Source organism: Lepus europaeus, chromosome 7, assembly GCF_033115175.1.
Source record: "Lepus europaeus isolate LE1 chromosome 7, mLepTim1.pri, whole genome shotgun sequence".
NCBI lineage: Eukaryota > Metazoa > Chordata > Mammalia > Lagomorpha > Leporidae > Lepus > Lepus europaeus.
Window position 1 is genome coordinate 97,217,994 of NC_084833.1, and position 19,848 is coordinate 97,237,841.

At 39.5% G+C, this 19,848-nt stretch overlaps 1 protein-coding gene across 1 annotated transcript in view; it reads left to right on the forward strand.

The window, feature by feature from the left end:
- DDX10 (DEAD-box helicase 10) overlaps positions 1–19,848 on the forward strand; it is a 305,207-nt gene that overhangs the window by 203,547 nt on the left and 81,812 nt on the right. Inside the window, exon 16 of the mRNA XM_062196969.1 lies at positions 2,205–2,261. Coding sequence (XP_062052953.1) covers positions 2,205–2,261 — 57 coding nt within the window. The remainder of the gene's footprint in view (positions 1–2,204; positions 2,262–19,848) is intronic.

A 19,848-nucleotide genomic window follows, 5' to 3' on the forward strand; every position in this document is an offset into this window, starting at 1 on the left:
CTGTCAGGATAAAGAGTCATCTTGTAGCAGACAATTAGTGTCAGCAAGTATCATTTGTTGACAACTGTGGTGGAATGAGGTGAAAAGTTCATGCCAAGATGGCCACTGAGGTGAAAAGGTCATGCCAAGATGGCCGCTGACAACAGAAACTGCCTGGCAATAGGCCATGATTGAATGGCTTCAGAAACCACATGACAACAGAGGAAACCAGATGACAACAGAGCCTGACTGACAGCAGGCCGTGATTGGATGGTTTCAGAAACTTCCTGGCAACAAGAGCCTGACTGGCAACAGGCTGTGATTGGATGGCTTTGGAAACTGCCTGGCAACAGGCTGTGATTGGTTGGGGCATAGACTGCCCCTTGACCAGATTGGCTGGTCTTGGCTATATAAGCTCTTGTACTAACTCAAATAAATGAGTCTGTGGGCCGCTCGCCTCAGGCCTGCTTTCACCTGGCTCCCGGGGTCTGTGTGGTGACTCCGCGCCTCTTGCCCCCACCACACTCCTCCTCTCAGAAAGGAATCCTCTGCAACATTGTTGAGAAATTAACTGCAACAGACAACATATTAATACTAGGCCTAATACTAGGTATTAGGGCTGGTATTGTGGCATGGTAGGTTAAGCTACCACTTGTGATGTTGGCACCCCTTATGAGTGGCTGCTCAAGTCCCAACTGCTGCACTTCCAATCTAGTTCCCTACGAATGGGCCTAGGAAGGTGATAGTAAATCATGATGTTATTTTTATATTCATGAAAATTATTTGCTGACTATTCACTTTTTATATTGATGTATAATATCATTAAAATTTCTAAAATGTAAATTGTTGCCTGTATACTTTTGAGAATAACACCTTTTTATACTTGTTTTTGTTTATTTGAAAGGCCGATTGACAGAGAGGGAGAAACAAAAAGAGAGAGAGGTTGAACTTTCATCTGCTGGTTTACTTCCCAAATGACCACAATGGCCAGGGCTGGGACAGGCCTAAGCCAGGAGCCCTGAACTCTGTAGTGTGTGGCAGGGGCCCATGCAATTGAACCATCTTCTGTTGCTTTCCTAGGTGCGTTAGCAGGGAGCTTAATTGGAAGTGGAGCAGCCTCCACTGAAACTGGCTCTCCCAAATAGGATGCCAGCATCCTTGCAGCTGGTGACAACCCACTGCACCACAATGCTGGCCCCATAAGGCTTTTTATTGTTAACACTTCATTTTTGGGAAAAGAAATAGGCTTTAAAATTTAAGATAGCATTCCTTTCCATATTAGCTGGGTCATTCTGTTTTGAATTTTAACGTTATACATATTTTTCTTATTTCAAAAATCTTGATGGATTTTGTGATTAATAAAAACTAATCGGGAAGTTATAAACAATTTATTTGTTTATTTCAAAGAGTTACAGGGGGTGGGGGTGGAATCTTTCATCCACTGATTCACTCCCCGAGATGGCTACAGTGGCGCATGCTGGGCCAGGCCAAAGCTAGGAACTTCATCAGGGTCTCCCACATGGGTGGCAGTGGCCCAAGTATTTGAGCCATCTTCCACTGCTTTTCTCAGGCCATTAGCAAGGAGGTGTATCCGAACTGGAGCAGTTGCAACATGAACTGATGCCCATATGGCATGCCGGTGTCGCCGGCAAGTTTACTTCTATGCCAAAACACTGGCCCCAATTAGAAACTAATTTACCACAATAACATGTTTTTTGTGTGTGAGAAAGCTTTGCCACTTTGCCAGGAACCCCCAGGGTGAAGATTTTATAGTCTTAATAAATTCTGCTTTCAAATAGGATAAGGGAAATAGTTATTACTCTGGTTTTTTTTTTTCTTTTTTTTTCTAAAAGGTGATATTGAATGTATACCCGTCATATCAGATTCTGTGCAAGTCACTTAGGTTATTTTGTATAATTTGATATAAATTTCATGAAATATGTTCTTCTGTTGTTTCCATTTTAGGTTGACAAAGTGAATTAGAAAGTATAAGTAGCTCAAAAATGAATTGCCAGTAAGTGGTAGAGCTGGTATTTGATTCCAGACCTGACACACACTTAATGATTATGAATTACTATACGGATCTCATAGAGGAGATTCAGTAAATATTTATGGAAAAATGAATGTCATATCAATTAGTTTTTAAAAATAAAACCAGTCAGTGTGTTTTCTTTTTACAATCTACTGAAAATTTATATGTTGCTAATTTCTCCCTTATCCCATAGGAGAAAAGACTGAAAGAAAGGGAAGCCAGAAGAGAAGCCAACAAGAGACAAGCAAAGGTAAGAGTTTCTGTGCTTGTGGGTGTGGGTTTGAGTGTGTGTGTGCCGATATATGCTTACGTTTTACAAACTCTATTAAGGTGTAATTGGCAAGAGGCATTCATATTTTAATATTAATGTCTGTAATGTTGTGTTAATGTCTAATGTTGCAGTGGGTTTTAAATCTACTTTTCAGTGTATATTTTATGTGTATTTATGTTTTTTAGTTGGATTTAAGCTCATGCAGCCTGTTACTTATTTATATTTGATTGGATCGTCTGTCGTGCAAATGAAAAATGCCTAAGAGAGTTTGTTCATTGGGCTTTGCCCTACTGCTCCTACCTTCTATTCCCCTTATAGTTTGTGCCTATTAAACACAGAAGACAGTTGACTCTGTGGGCCACGCCTGGTAATGTTTTACATCTCTGTCATCTTCAGACTAGGTCGATGACTTGCGTGAATCCAACTTAGGTTAGCTCCAAGAGCACTGGTTGCTTCAATTCAGCTCCTAGAACTTAGGAGAAAGCATTCTATATCTCTCACCTTCATTGTTTTCTGTAAACAATAATTTTAAGCCAACAAGTACAATTAATCTCACATATATATGTATATATATATATGCACAATCATAGATATCATCCATATGCAGCTGTGATTTTTATCTGGTCATGTTTGACATTGAGTTCAGCTTCCACATTTGGAGAGCATTTACTAGAAATGGTTTCCTAAAACCTGGGCTGGGTAACCTGTGTCATTTCTCATGATATATCTCTTTGTGCCTGTACCTGACTAGTCATGATTTCTTCCTGGCAATTAGCAAAGGTCTGACTCCATTGAGTTAACTCAAGATGTTTTGGTCATTTCCCCCCCATGCTGGCCACAGCACTTAGAGAGCAAGTCATGGTATAGTACTGGGAGTGGGAAGCAATTACTCTAAGGCATAAGATGAAAAGACTGCTTGTATTCTGCATTAAATATGACTGTGTCTTCAAAGGTGCCTGAAAACAAGAGCACTGGTATGTGCAGCTTGACTGCTAAATCAGATAGTGATTTCTGCCTATGCTTTTAAAATGCAGATATGAATTACCATGGCAGAGAAATGAAATTCTAAGGGCTGTAGTGGGAGAATGTTAAATTTAAGAAGAAAATCTTAAGTCTAATAAAAAGCATTGGATACTTATGAATATTGCAAAATAAACATATTTTGTTTCACTAAGAACTTGATTTCCATACATAAAAATGTAAAATGAGAAATGTAATCCAGAGCCAAAAGAGAGCCCTGTTATTGTATTTCGTTTGTGGTTTTTTGTGCATATATGTATGTACAGTTGCTGTCTGTGTCCAGTGTATCCATATCTGTGGATTCAGTCAACTGCAGATCAGAAGTATAGCTAGGCCTGCAGTGGTTGAATCTGTGCTGAAAGCCTTCCTTGATGTCACTGTTCCCAAAATTATACAGTTTGAACAACTATCAGTGTAGAATTTATGTTGTTAGCTCTCTAAGCAATCTAGTAATGATATAGGAGTGAGGGACCTTTTTTTTCTGCCAAGGGCCGTTTGGATATTTATAACATCATTCAGGGGCCATACAAAATTATCAACTTAAAAATTAGCCTACAACAGAGTTACTGAATTTTGAGTCCTGCCTTGACAAGGCCAGATCAAATAATTTTGCTGGCCTATACAGCTGACTTAAAGTCACTGGGAGTTTGGGCCAGTATTGTGGCACAGCAAGTTAAGCCACTATCCGTGAATCCAGCATGCCATATGAACATCGATTCTTATCATAGCTGCTCTACTTCCTATCCAGCTCCCTGCTAATGCACTTGTGGGAGACTTGGATGAAGCTCCTGGCTTCAGCTTGGCCCAGCCATGGCCATTGCAGCTGTTTGGGGAGTGAACCAGAGGATGGAAGATCTTGATATTCCTCTCTATACCCCACTTCACTTCTGTCTCTGATTTATTTATTTCTTTATTTAAAGAATTATTTATTTATTTGAAAGTCAGAGTTAAAGGAGAGAAAGAGGGAGAGACAGAGGAGAGAGATCTTCTATCCACTGGTTTACTCCCCAAATGACCACAACAGCCAGGTCTGGGCCAGGACAAATCAAGGAGCCAGGACCTTCTTCCAGGTCTCCCTCATGGTTCAAAGGCCCAGGGACTTGGACCATCTTCCACTGCTTTCCCAGGCACTTTAGAAGGGAGCTGCCAGGTCTCTAACCAGTGCCCATATGTGATGCAGGCATTCCATATGGCAGTGTAAACTGTTGTGCCACAGTGCCAGTTCCCTCCCCCCTCCACCTCTCCCCCCCTTTCTTTTTTATCTCTTTCTCTTTCCTTTTCTCTCTCTAATTTTGCCTTTCACATAAATAAATCTTTTAAAAAAGCATATGGAGGACATGCATAGGTTATATGCAAATTCTGTACCATTTATGTGAAACAGTCTAGAGCATCTGTGCATTTTGGTATCTTTGGGGGTCCAGAAACTAATCTCTGTGGATATCAAGGGACAGTTGAATTAGAAATATGCTTTACTTCTTGTACTTACTGATGCTGAATGTTTGACCTTTATAGTGGCTTAAGCTTTCAGACATTACTGTCACCCTTGGGCTTACCTTCCAGATCCCTCTCCTTTTATTCCCTTATAAATTGGTGTATAGATGTTTGATTTTAGTACTGTGTTGTTGGAAAATAAATCAAAAACTGTAAAAGGCTGTCAGAGTTAGGTGTTCCACTGGGGCTGATTTCTATCATTAACTGTTTAGTAAGACAATCCCCTCCCTCCACTCGCCTTCTCCCTCCCACATCTGTCCTGTGTGTGTGTTTCCTGAGATCTCAGGAAAGGGACTAACTGTCTAACTGCTGAGGATGATATTGGGAACAAGATGAGTTCTTGTAACTTACTTATCTTTGCTGCTCAGCCAGGAGCCTTACATAGAGGCTGTGTTTTCTTATTGCACCAAGCAGGTGAGTTACTTCTATCTTAGAGCCCTGAGAACTCAGAGATGGTGATACTCTAGTAATAGTGCTATGACCAAAGGGCTGAGCAGCCGATTTGGAGCTACAACTCAAACATTTCTCAAGACATTGAGGACTGGCAGCAGTGACAGGTGCAGGCTAACTGATGGAGCCCAAATAATTAGATTGAATCAGCTTTTCTACATCCAGCTTCTTTTCAAATAATAGTGACAGGTGATGAAGGCTCTCCTGGCTTCTCTAGTGTCCTTTAGAAATAGACCAAGCATTTCTTATTGGGAGAGACTTGGTGAGGGTTATAGCCCAAAGTTCAGTGATATCTATCAAAAAATATTCTTTGTGAATGATCAGCTTTCCTACTAGTATGTATTCTTTTGATAACAAATATGTTATTTTTAGAGTGAACTTGTGTTCTCTTGAATTTTCTTATTTAAACATGATAATTGTATGACTTGCGGATGTTGCCTTCTGAGGCACTGTGGTCAGATTCAATATGGAACATCCTTTTGATCCCTGAACCTACAAGATAAACGAAAAGTGTCTCAATGGTAAAAGGAATGAATATTTGCAGAATTATTACGTGAGCAAATGTAGTCTTACCTCTTTATAGCTATTTTAAGGAATTGGTCGTGGAAACTGAAAGAGTCTTTTACATTGTTTTGTGCTTCATATGGCAAACCTCATGTGGACTCTAGAGGACAGAATGTTTTAAAAGATGTTGGGAAAAAATATTTGAATGAAAATTAATGGAATTATCCTTATTTCCCAAAGAAGAGAATTTAATTATGATGTGAGTTTTCAGTTTTAGAAATGATGCTTACTGGTTTTTTCTTCCCTGGCACATCAAGAGTAATTTATTTATTTATTTATTTATTTATTTATTGACAGGCAGGGTTAGAGAGAGACAGAGAAAAAGGTCTTCATTTTCCATTGGTTCACCCCCCAAATGGCCGCTGCGGCTGGCACGCTGCGCCGATCCGAAGCCAGGAGCCAGGTGCTTCCTCCTGGTCTCCCATGCAGGTGCAGGGCCCAAGCACTTGGGCCATCCTCCACTGCCTTCCCGGGCTACAGCAGAGAGCTGGACTAGAAGCGGAGCAACTGGGACAGAATCTGGTACCCCAACCGGGACTAGAACCTGGGGTGCTGGCGCCACAGGTGGAGGATTAGCCCAGTGAGCCGCGGCGCTGGCAAGAGTGTTTCTAAGAAAAAACATTTGAAGTATGAGTAACGTAAAGTAAAATTAAAATGGACTTCTGGAATCTAATAAGACATTTTTGTTAAAAGGTAGATGTATGGTCTGCCATTAATATGTTTTATTTAGAGTCAGGAATGAAAAAAAAATACCTCTTAGAAAGGTTTTTTGGGTACCCAATGTTTAGTGGCTTAGGAGATGTAGGTCTTTTGCATAGCAAACTTTGTTTAGCTGAGAAGTATTTGAATGAACAATAGAATTGCTTTAACTTTAACTGGATATTGTGTATTCTCATATATTAAAATTTTTCAATGAAATCTAGAAAAGTAGTTGCAGGAATGATCAGCGGGCTACATTGCTTTTTGGGTTCAATAAGGTTGCATAATCCTGAAAATATAGCTTCACCTTGTTGTGCAGCTAGACTTCCTCTTGATTTGATGGTCACAAGTACTATTACTAGTCTCTGCTGACCAGAAGGATGTTCCGGAATTGTAAGAAAAATGAACAGTTGTGCTGAAAATTGAGCAGACAGTCCTCAGAAATATGTCAGTACAAAGGTGCTTTTGAAAAGAAAGTTGGATTTCTGGCTGGCGCCGTGGCTTAATAGGCTAATCCTCCACCTTGCGGCGCCGGCACACCGGGTTCTAGTCCCGGTTGGGGCGCCGGATTCTATCCCAGTTGCCCCTCTTCCAGGCCAGCTCTCTGCTATGGCCCGGGAAGGCAGTGGAGGATGGCCCAAGTCCTTGGGCCCTGCACCCGCATGGGATACCAGGAGAAACACCTGGCTCCTGGCTTCGGATCAGCGAGATGCGCCGGCCGCAGCGGCCATTGGAAGGTGAACCAAAGGCAAAAAGGAAGACCTTTCTCTCTGTCTCTCTCTCTCACTATCCACTCTGCCTGTCAAAAATAAAAAATAAATAAAAAAGAAAAGAAAGTAGGATTTCTTAAATGAAAATATAAGGTTCATGCCACTTATATATTGACTCTGAAGCAATAAAAAGTAGGAAACAAGTACTGACACACTGGAAAATGTAAAGCTGCTTTGAATATATTATAGATGATTCTTATAATTCTAATGTTTTTATGTGGGAAAAATTATTAAAATAAGTACAGTGTTATATTTTTTGAGGTTAAAATTTTGTAGACCTGAAGATTTTAACTTCAACAAATGTTTGGGTTTTTTTGCTTTTGCATTTGAAGACCCTAGTCTACTTTAGTTATTTAGCGTATAGCGGTTTTGGGAAATAGGTTGTTGGATGCCTAAAGTGGTCTTGTTCTATCAGAAAATTCATTTTGAAGTTAATTCTCTCAGGATGCAAAGTCCAAAGACGTAGAATTTGTGTAACTTTATAACTTTAATAGCCCTGAGAGATGTTCTGGACTGATTTTCCAATGTACTGGCCTTTAGTGACTTTTCTAACCCAGTAATAGTTTCATAAAGCAAAGATAAATTAATTCATTTTAGTAGTTTGTCCTCCTTGCTTTTGTGTTTCCAACATACTCTTCCATTTATGAAGCAATTATAATTCTTAAAAAATCATTATATTCTGTGATGATATTTTTGGGGCCCTCCAGGAGAGGATGAAAGAATTAGTTGGGCAGGACTTGAGGCTCTGATTTCATCTTTGAGGCAGTCCCTTCTTCCCCTTTTTTGGCCTCTGTGTATTGAGATTTTGTTTGTATAAACAAAATTTATATAAATGTATACATGGGTCCTTACTATTTTAAAAGTGCCCAAGTAGAGGAAAAGTGGTTGAATGATTACTTTCTCAATGGCACTGTTTTCTTTTGTGGCAGAACACGTGCATGCACCTTGGTTCCCTGAATATTTGTTTCCTGTTAGTGTTTATTGCCCTAAGTTTTGTATTTCTTTCTCCTCCTCTGCCCACTACAGAAACAAGTGGCATAGGCTACTTATGGAAAATTACAAACAGTAAATACACTGAGTAAAGACAGTGTTATAGGCTGAGGATGTACCATTCTGGGCTTTTTCCCACCTTGTGAAAAATGAAGGGTGTATAGTGCATGATCACTTCTGATTGCATTTTTATTTGTATGATCCTGTGTAATCTTGACCTGAGCTATGTAATGGAGGGTATGAATTAACACAGTTCTTAGTATAGGTCATCAGTCTGTGAACATGGAGGATAAGTGCTTTTTCCCCTCACATCTTACTGTGAGCTTATCTGTTAAATGATCTCATTATAAAGCAACAAATAAGACATGAATAATTGTTGGTAGTAGTCATTGCCAAATGGTTGTAAGTCTTGCATTTATTCATTTTTGGCAGTGCTTTATTATAAAACCAGTTTAAGATTTCCTTTTTCTTTTTGGGAGGTAAAAAAGCCTCATTACAGTACAGTAACTCATTTAGTAGTGCCCTAAATAAGTCCTTTGGTTTCTCCAAGTTAATTGCTCAAATAATACTTTGTTTCAGTGCTGTAGTAAGATCCATTTTAATATCCTTCCACTGTTTCAATAAGTGACAGTCTTATAAAGGCCTTCCCCTTAATATCTATTTATTAAGGTGGTTATGAGTCTGGCACCTTAGACTGCTTGACCATCCTGACACACTATATAAGTTAGCTATGAAAACCCACATAAGTTTAGCTTTTGTTGAGATTCTAGTGTTGGTATGGTTTGCCTAAGGGTTAATACTAGGCTGTTTTTTCCTTTGGTGATAATTTAGAAAGAAGTAGATTGCTGTGCTTGGACTTTTAACCTTTTTATCCTGGCGTATTTAAGAGGTGTTTTCAGTTTTTTTTTGTTGTTGTTGTTTTGTTTTGTTTTGTTTTTCTTAGAGAATTGTTCATCTCTATTCATGACAATTAGTACGTAAGTACAGGAGAGGGGAGAGTATAGTCATGATGTCATCCTCATGATGAATACTTGCTATTCTTTTAAGACTCTGCTCAAAGATTATCCCTTTAGGGATAGGTTTTAGGAAGGTTTTGTCCGACTGTATCAGATACTAGAAACTTCTGCTTTTGTAACCTTTAAACTTTATAGCTCTTAGTTGGATACTGTCTATCCTAGACTCAGCTCTAGATCTTTTTCCTATCACCTAGCACAGTGCTTACCTCATAGTTAGCACTTACTTGTATTAAGGGCTGCATGGCTGAATAAATCAGTGAGGATTCTAGAGCAAAAATACAAAATTTGTAAATTTTTTTTTTCGTTTATTAAACTTTTATTTAATGAATATGAATTTCCAAAGTACAGCTTATGGGTTACAATGGCTTCCCCCCTCCCATAACTTCCCTCCCGCCCGCAACCCTCCCCTTTCCCGCTCCCTCTCCCCTTCCATTCACATCAAGCTCACAGTTTTCACCGTCTTTAAGAATACTGTTCAGCTGCATTACATATATTTACATTGCTCTACAACTAAGACCACTATCACCACTATCTACTTCTACCACCCTCTCATCACCTCAGACTGAAACACTATACCCATTAAACAGTAACTTCCCTTCCCTCCTCCCTCTAGAGCCTGCACTTTTATAGAAAAACTTATATTCCAAATTATTATTTAGCAGACAAGAAACTGAAGAGCTTTGATGAACAGATGATTCTATGTCCTGCAGTTAAATAGCAGCAAAATTGGCTTAGAACCCACATTTCTGGGTAGTTATGTGTATGATTTTCATCCTACTGTCTACCTTCTTTAGAAAGACGTAGAAAATACCAAATACCAAAGGGCACTGTGTGTTGCTTTAGGGCTTTGCCAAATTTATTTTATTTATGAGATCATAAATAAAAGCACAATAAAAAGTTACTAATATCATATTATTGGTAGTATTGTAGCAATCTCAGCACTCACAGATTATAACCCAAGTTTCTATAGCATCAGAATTTTTTTTTTTAAGATTTATTTATTTATTTGAAAGTTAGAGAGAGGGAAAGACAGAGAAGATCTTCCATCCACTGGTTTACTCCTCAAGTGGCTGGAAAGCTAGAGCTGGTCCAGTCCGAAGCCAGGAGCCAGGACCTTTTTCCATTTATCCCACATGGGTGCAGAGGCCCAAATACTTGGGCTGTCTTGTGCTGCCTCCCCAGGTGCACTAGCAGGGAGCTGGATTGGAAATGGAGCAGCCAGGACTCATACTGGCACCCATATGGGAGGCTAGCATGGCTTTACACTCTACACTACAGCACTGACCCTGCATCAGAATTTTTAATAGCATTACATTTGCCAAAAGCTTTCAAAAGTGGGCATGGCGTTGTTTTTCTCTTTAGAACAAATATTGCAACACTGACAATAGTTTTGTAGTGTAAGTCTCATGGCCAGAGTCCAACATAGTAGTGACTAGTAGCTGCTATCATTCATTGACTGCGTCCCATTTTAAAAATAGGCTATGGAAGCCTTCCAAGTTCGCTGACTCTGATCATATTTAGACAAAGTCATAAAAGACAGGGTGAGGATAGTAACCAATGATCCTAAGAGTGGCATTAACCAGGTCTGAACAATTATACAGCATTAAGTGGGGAAGAGGACCATCAGTACACACAGGTTGCCAGTAGAGCCATTGGTGGTAGAGTAGAGGTTATGATTACGAAGGAATGAGGCCCAAGTGCGCTAGACAGGGTCTAGAACAAAGGACAGAATCATTATTAGAGGAGCTAAGAAAGGTACTGTCTAAGCTATAATTAAGTTTTCTGATTGAGAGGCAAATAGAACCTGACAGAAGGGGCTTGATAATAATCTGTTGGGCTTTAGGCCTTGTAAGTGAAGAGGCCCAGACCTATCTATCTCTTCACATGGGGTACATCCTAAGGGAGGTGTGAACCTCCTAGGGGAAGGCACTCTGTTGACTTTCATTACATGGCCAGCATGGGTTATTTAAATATGTGCTTATTTTCAAAGATTTGAATAATCACCTTGTAACAATGATCAAATTTGGTCTATGTTATGTCATGATTTTAAGGAATCTTATTTCAACCAGATATTTTGGATTTTGAGCCTTTTTGGCATTCTTGACAGGCATTCAAAAAATCAAAGTTTCAAACAATCTGGACTCTAAAATTTCCAGTAAATCTTGGTCTTTGGTTTTTCCAGTTTGAGCCCAACTGAAAAAATCGAAGGACCTATGTCTCTCATCTTATAGAGACACCAACTAATCAGGCTATTTGGATTACAGTAGAATTTTAATGACTATTTCAAAAAGTGTTCCTCTAATACTTTTTAGAGAATGTTGTTTCTTTTAAGAAATTGGAAAGTAAAATATTCTAGCCAGGTAAACCAATGGGGAGAAATATAGCAGATTTGAGTAGGTGCCACAAAGCCCATTTGTATCTCTGCCTATGCTATAGACGAAAGTTGTGTTATTAAGTGGTCTCAGACTCTGCTCATTTGGGTGGTCATGAAGGTCCATTCAAGTAAATGTAGCAAAACGATTAGTCAGTCCTCTGATGCCCTTTATACCTACTCATTGTTTATTTGGTTTATCTCAATTTGGAGACATTTCGACATTTATATGCTAAAATTAGAAGTCTATAGACACATTTTCTCTAAAAGAACAAATTCTTTTTCTTTGAATGACTGTGGTCAGTTGGCAATTATGTGGCTGTGTATTACTGCAACAGTTACATATTCTGCTTTGTAGAGACTGACAGTTGGAATCATTGGCACATATTTGTGTGTGTTAACATGCACTGATGGTCGCATCATGAGATAATATTTTTAACTGTTAATAAAGCTATTGCTGATTGTTGGGTGATTATATATACCTTGGTAATTTCTCACATAATATACATAAATATCAATAATATAGACATTTAAAACTGTATGCAGATCTTTTGCTCCTTCTTTTTTCTTGTAAAAATTTTGCTTCACAACCCCAAATCCTGTCATTTATATGAAGGGATAGAAGCAACGAATAGCTGTAAGACTTGATTTTAGTAAATCTCAAACTGAAGTACAGGAATCTGCGATCCTCCAAATTATTACCCAAAATTTTCTTTTTAAAAGATATACTTGTGTGAAAGGCAGAAACAGAGAAAGAGAGACAAAGAGACCTTTAGATCTTTTGTCTGCTGGTTCATTCCCAAATTGGCTCCATGGCCAGGGCTGGGCAAGGCTGAAACCAGGAGCCAGGAACTCCTCTTGGGTCTCCCAGATGTGTGTCAGGACCCAAGTAATTGGACCTTCTTCCCCTGCTTTCCCAGGAACATTAGCAGGGAGCTGAATTGGAATCAAAGCAGTCAGTACTTAACGCAGCACTCCCAAGTTGGATCCTGGCATTGCAAGTGGCAGCTTAACCGCTGTGCCACAGTACTGGCTCCTACTCAAAGTTTTAAAATTCTCATTAGTAGCCGGCGCCGTGGCTTACTTGGCTAACCCTCTGCCTGTGGCACCGGTACCCTGGATTCTAACCCTGGTTGGGGCGCCGCACTCTGTCCCAGTTGCTCCTCTTCCAGTCCAGCTCTCTGCTGTGGCCTGCGAAGGCAGTGGAGGATGGCCCAAGTGCTTGGGCCTAGCACCTGCATGGGAGACCAGGAGGAAGCACTTGGCTCCTGGCTTCGGATTGGCGCAGCGTGCCGGCCGCAGCGGCTGTTTGAGGGGGTGAACCAACGGAAGGAAGACCTTTCTCTCTGTCTCTCTCACTGTCTATCTCTGCCTGTCAAAAAAATAAATAAATAAAAAAAATTCTCATTAGTATTCACATTAACAATACAGTGAATAAATGACAGCAAACATATATATGGTCATTGTTTAGAAATATATAAAAGCTTAATAATATATAAAGTTTAAAAGTATATAAAGATGAGCAACATATAAGCTGGTTTCTGTTGCTATATTTATAGTATTTGCTAGCCATAGAAAGTTATCAACTTAAAAATTAGCCTGCTATAGAGCTACTTAATTTTGAGTCCTCCTGTGGCTGTCTTGTCAGGGCCAGACCAAATGATTTTGTGGGCCTTTGTAGGCCAGTTGTTCTCCACCCCTGCTTAAACCATGAAGACTTCTGTTGAAGAGCACCCAAAACCAGTGTTCTTTGAGAGCTTAAAAGTTAGTTTCTTAGAAGAATTTGTCTCAGGTGTAATAACATATACCTAAAGTATCCTTGAGAAAAACTTAATTTCTCACTGAAATAGTTTTTTTTTTTTTTTTAATTTATTTATTTTGACAGGCAGAGTGGATAGTGAGAGAGAGAGAGAGACAGAGAGAAAGGTCTTCCTTTTTGCCGTTGGTTCACCCTCCAATGGCCGCTGCGGCCGGCGCATCTCGCTGATCCAAAGCCAGGAGCCAGGTGCTTCTCCTGGTCTCCCATGCGGGTGCAGGGCCCAAGGACTTGGGCCATCCTCCACTGCCTTCCCGGGCCATAGCAGAGAGCTGGCCTGGAAGAGGGGCAACCGGGATAGAATCCGGCGCCCCAGCTGGGACTAGAACCCGGTGTGCCGGCGCCGCAAGGCGGAGGATTAGCCTGTTAAGCCACGGCGCCGGCCTGAAATACTTTTTTTATTCTTTATGGAATTATATATAAAAACATTCTGTACCTATCAAACTCAATTTCAATATTCTTGTTATTGTCATTGTTCTTAGATATTGCCTTCAACATCACGTGATTGATCTTTTCTCATCTTGAGGGCAAATGTAGCCAGGTGTCTGCAATATTCCATGTGGAAAAATCTTTTTTCTGTAGCTAAATCTTTGTTACTGCTATGTTCAGGATTCAGAGATTCTTTCACTTGTTGAGAGCTCTTGAATTTTGCTTGTTGATTATATTGGTATAGATGTTGCATAGTGTGTCATGTTGTAGCCTTTCAGTGTATTTTCATCAAGATTGTTCTACCTGACCAGTAAGTTTATGAAATATGTGGAAGCATCACAGCTGTCCAACAGCCAAGAATGTTTTGGCACAGAAAAATTGATATATTATATATAATATATAATAAGTTGCTAATACCTAATTAGCAACTTAAAAAGAAATGCAGGAACAGTAAATAACTGTCAGAATTCTGTTTTAGAAACCAAGATACAGAATTCTTTCATCTTTATTTTTTTGTCCTTAATTTTCTGTCCTTCAGATTTCATGTTAATTTTTTCACCTGGGTTATGTGGCGCATTATCTAGAATATTCTGAAGACAATGGTGTGTTGTGAGTCTCAGAATTTCTGTGTGTATTTATGTATAAAATTGATTTGACTCTAAGCTTTATTCTCCTTATGAATAATATGACCATTTTGGAAAACTGTTCTGCTAGGCTGAACATATGTCTGCTCTCTATCCCACATGTCCTCTCCTAGACATATACTCAAGAGAGAGATTTTCACATCTACACCAAAATATTTCATATAGCAGCATTATTTATAGTTATGAAAACCTGAGAAGAATTCAATTGCAGGGTAGATGCATGGTGAAATAGTCTTACAATGAATTAATATATAACTTGAGAGAATCACTGTTATATACAATAAGAATAAGAAATTTCACAAACATACTATTGAGCAAAACTTTTAAAGAACTTCTTGTAAAAGCAAAAATAATGTTTTGGAGGCTGGCACTCTGGCATACTAGGTTAAGTCTCAGCCTGTGGTGCTGGCATCCCATAAGGGCACTGGTTCGTGTCCTGGCTGTTCTGATCCAGCTGTGTGGGAAGGTAGTGGAAGATGGCCCAAGTGCTTGGGTGTTATACTCACACGGGAGATTCAGAAGAATCTTCAGGCTTCTGGCTTCAGATTGGCCCAGCTCATGCCATTGTGGCCATTTGGGAAGCGAACCAGCAGGTAGAAGACCACTTTCTGACTTTCCCCTCTCTTTCTCTCTAACTCTGCCTCTCAAATAAATAAGTAAATCTTTAAAAAAATAATGTTTTGTGTCCGAGTCAGCATAGTAGGGTTAACTTTGGTGAAAATATAGGGACTTTACTTGAATAGAATATTACTAAAAGGAATATTAAGGGGGATTCTAGAGAATTTGAGTGTCCAAATTTTGTAATCAGTGGTGATCACATGGGTTGTTTTCTTTCTGGGAGTTTATCAGACTGTAAATTTAAGATTGTGCACTTTTCTGAATGTATGTTGTACTTTTTAAGCTTCAGTTTAAAAAAATCATGTTTTAAAATAAAGAGGTAGAGCTATCTGTGTACTTTTAGCCTAGATGTTTTAGTTTGTAGATTAAAGAATATTAGGGGCAAGTGTTAGAGATAGCAGTTAAGGCAGCACTTGGAAGCCCTGCATCTGTATCAGAATGTCTGGGTCTGAGTCCTGGCTCCACTACAGATTCCATCCTTCTGCTAATGTGCACCCTGGCTCAAGTAGGTGGTCCCCACCACCCACATAGGAGACTCAAATTGAGTTCTGGGCTCCTGGCTTTGGCCTCACTGTGTACTGCTGTTGTGGGTGTTTGAAGAGTGGTCCAAAATAGAAGATTGGTGTCTTCCTCTGCTTTTCATGTAAATAAAAAGTTAGAAATAATAAAACATTTAAGAATGGTATAGATGGACCAGCATTGTGGCACAGCAGATAAAGCTGCTGCCTGTGATGCTGCCATCTCATATGGGCAATGGTTCATCTATCAGATGCTCCACTTCTTATCAAGCTCTCTGCTTATGGCCTGGGAAAAGCAGCAGAAAATATCTCAGGTGTTTGGGCCCTTCCCACCTATGTGAGAGACCCAGATAAAGCACCTGGCTTCTGCCTTTAGTCTGGCCCAGCCCTGGCTATTGTTGCCGTCAGGGGAATGAACCATCAGTTGGAAACTCTCTCAAATTCTGACTTTCTAATAAATAAATAAATCTTTTTTTAAAAAAAGTGTAGAGTATAATGGGAAAGTGTAGAGTATAATGGGTATTAGGAACCTTAGTTCTTTGAGTCATTCATGTTTTATAAAAACTATGAAAGAAAATTAATGATTTATAATCTTAAAAAGCACATTTATATTTAAATTCCCTTATTTCAGTGTGTGCTCTTTTACCAGCCAAAAGTTATTAAATGGGTTTTCCCAAAGAAGAAAGTGCATTTTCTTTGGTTCTGATGTACATTAAAAAAAAAAAAAAAAGTCTGTTTTTTGGAAGGATTTCCTTTTCTGTAGAATAGTAACAGTTGTGTGGTCTACGTTAGCTTTCTGGAGTTCTTATGAAGATCATAAATGCATAAGGGACTTTTGAGCTGTGAAAAGTTGAACCACCATTGTCAGTGTATCTATTTTGCCTTTTTAGCCTGGTTTGTTCTGAAATACCGAAAATCTAAACCAATGGTTCAATCAGGTCTTGATATGTCTTGAATCCAAGTCACTAAAAGGTGTCTTAAAATGTACGTATCTGGTTTCTTCCATCTTCATCTTCTCTGCATCATAATCTCTGAGGGAGGGAGATTATTTGCAGGTGATCAGGCAGTTTATAGATAAGATACTGCCATCATCCCATTAAGAACCGGTGATCAAAATCCAGTTAAGCACCTGTGAACTTACGATCCAGAGGTGTGAGCTGTTTCCATTTTTGACTTGTGACTTATGTCATTAATGGCAGAAAGTCTACTAGAAGACATGAGGATAAATGTAAGCAAGTCCAGTTTTATGAATCAGTTATAACTCAGCACAACCAGTAGTTGTTATCTATTATCTGTAGATGCTCTAGTTATCTCTCAGTGAGCCTGATGGCATGCAGGTTGGCATGTTTCGTTCCTGCTCAATTCATTCCTGGACAATGTCGAAAACCAGTGCTAGGATGCAAGGGAATGGGAATATGAGCAGTGTTTTACTCAAAGTTTGTGTGACACAGAGGCTGTAAAGATTGGCAAGTACACTGGTAGGTCCTATTTGTTGGATGAAGGAAAGAACTTTCTGAGGGACCACACTGGAAGAAAGAGCCTCTGGTGTGATAGGTGGAACCAGTGCTGACCAAAAGTGATTAATGTCCTGAGAGCATGATTTCTACTCCTGGTGCAGGGGCAGGCAGAAGTTTACTGTGTAGCTTTGAGCAACTCTCTCTACTATGGTTCAGATTATTCTGGCCTGGATGTTTTGCAGGGCTTCTTTCAGCTCTGTACTTACATTTCTTTTTATTCAGGAACTGATGAAATAATCCTTGTCATTTTTATATCCTAAGCTTCCTGTCTAATATTTGCTGGTGTGTCGCTTATTCTGTATAGTATCTTATCCAGTGGTTGATGTACGGCAGGAGCTGGTAACCATTCCAGTGTGAGAGCTTTGATAGGCCTTCTTGGCCTTTTTGGAAAGTGTCAGAAGTTTTCACTTGTATACGAGAAGAGTAGCAAGATGGATGGCACTGGAAAAGTTGGTGAATCATAGAGGATCTTGAATGCCAATATGAAGATTTTTGCTGATTCTGGAGGGTTGGGGGATGCAGCTTAAGAGAATAATCCTAGAAGAATTGGCTTATTTACTCCACTTACATTTCTTGAGTGCCTTCTGTGTGTTAGCCATTGTAATGCCAAGGTAGAATTAACCTGCTCTTGAGAAACTGGACGCTCAAAAGGGGGAAGATTTTGGTAAGTACAATGCAATGAATACTGTGATAGAGAAGGTATAGTAGTCATCTCCATCTATAATCAAAATTTAAAAAAGGAAATGTTTATTTGGTGCTTTTCGCTTGTCAGATACTATTCTAAGAGATTTCTGTAAAGTTCAGAAAATGTATTTTAAGTGTATAAACTTGATCTCATGAAGGTATAGCTAACAGTGTTATCACCCTGATTTAATGGAGGAAGACATTGTGGCATAGAAGGATTATCCACCTCCTTGTCTCTAGTTGTTTCAGAGTTTTAATTTAGCTTATTGGATTCTCCAGAGTCGGGAAGAGAGAAGCCAGGTTACAAATCCTAGGGAATAGCAACATTGAAGGGGCAGGCAGATGAAAAACAGGTACAGAAATCGATAAATTAGTCAAGGAAGTAAGAAGAGAGGATTTAAAGAAAGAGCTGGTTCAGAGTGCAGAAAGGTTCAAAGAGGTGAAATTGAGATTTGGGCATTGCCTTGAGATTTGGCAATCAGAATTATCACCATGATCTTAGCAAGATTAATTAAGTTTGTCCTCTTTTCATGTGAATAGTAGCTTGGGACACACGGTAGTAGGAAATGCTTGATTTCTAGATGTTATAGCTTTGTATATACTGGGGTCATCTTCCCTTTGCCTAAAGTGCTTGAAGCGACTAAGTCTGTTTCTTTACTTGATCATGTAGTTTTGCTGTCAAGAAACAAGGATTAGAGAAAATCTCTTGATGCCTCATGTCATTTAATACCTAACAACAAAGGACTTTGATTTGTTTTTCATGGCAGCATTGGGAGAAGCTGTTTGTGTTAACTCCATTTATCAGGTAAGGAAAAGGGGACTCAGAAAGTTTAGGTAGAAGGGCAAGCCAGGTGCAAGGAACATTATCAATATGGCTGGATAGGGTTTTCCAGAGTTGTTGTGGTTTTTTTTTTTTTTTTTTTTTTTTTTGGGCCCTCGAATGTGAAGTTAAAAACACATTGTAAATCCTTTCTCAGTACCATGTAGATAGAACATAGTGCTTAATGTTTGTATCTGAAAAAAAATTCACAAAACAGCACTTAGCTTTGCTATGTGTCATATACTCAGAATTACGGTTTACTGTTTCCTTATTAAGAACTTATTGTCACAGTGCACTCATGATTTTATGGTATGCTGAGTTAATGATGTATTAATGAAGGGCCGGCTCTGTAGTGTAGTAGGTTAGGCCTCCATTTGTGGTACTGGCATCCCATATATGTGTTTGTATGTGTCCTGGCTGCTCCACTTCTGATGTGGCTCCCTGATAGTGGCCCAGGAAAGCAGTGGAGATGGCCCAGGTGCTTGGGCCCTGCTTCGGATCAGCCCAGATCCAGCCATTATGGCCATTTGGGTGAGTGGACCATCGGATGGAAGACTTCTCTCTCTTCCTCTTCCTATCTTTGTCTGTAACTCTGCCTCTCAAATAGTTAGATCTTTTTTAAAATGATGTATTAATTGGTTAAAATGAGCAATTTGTTAAAAACAGGTCTGTTGTGAAGAAAAGTGGGTTTTCAATGAGGAAGTAGAGCTAGAGGGAAGTGCTGCACTTCTCCTGTGAATGTTCTCCCATGCCAGGCCAAGGGACTGTCTCCCTGTCTCAATTCTGGGCAAAAAATAAAGAAGGTTCTTAAAGACTGTGTCAGGGAGCTAACATAATTATGACTTTGTGTCAGTAATATGAGGAAAATACCCTAAGAGAATTCCTTACTTAAAATTTACAAATAACTTTCAAACATGTTATTTTGTTTGATCCCCCATAACAACCTTGAGAAGATAACACGGGAAGTGCTACAGGGCAGTGGTTTAAGCCACAATCTGCAGTGCCTGCATCCCATATGGGCTCTGGTTCAAGTCCCTGCTCCTCCACTTCCAACCCAACTCTCTGCTAATGTACCTAGGAAAGCAGCAGAGGATGGCCTAAGTGCTTGGGCCCTTTACCCATATGGGAGACCTGGAAGAAGCTTCTGGC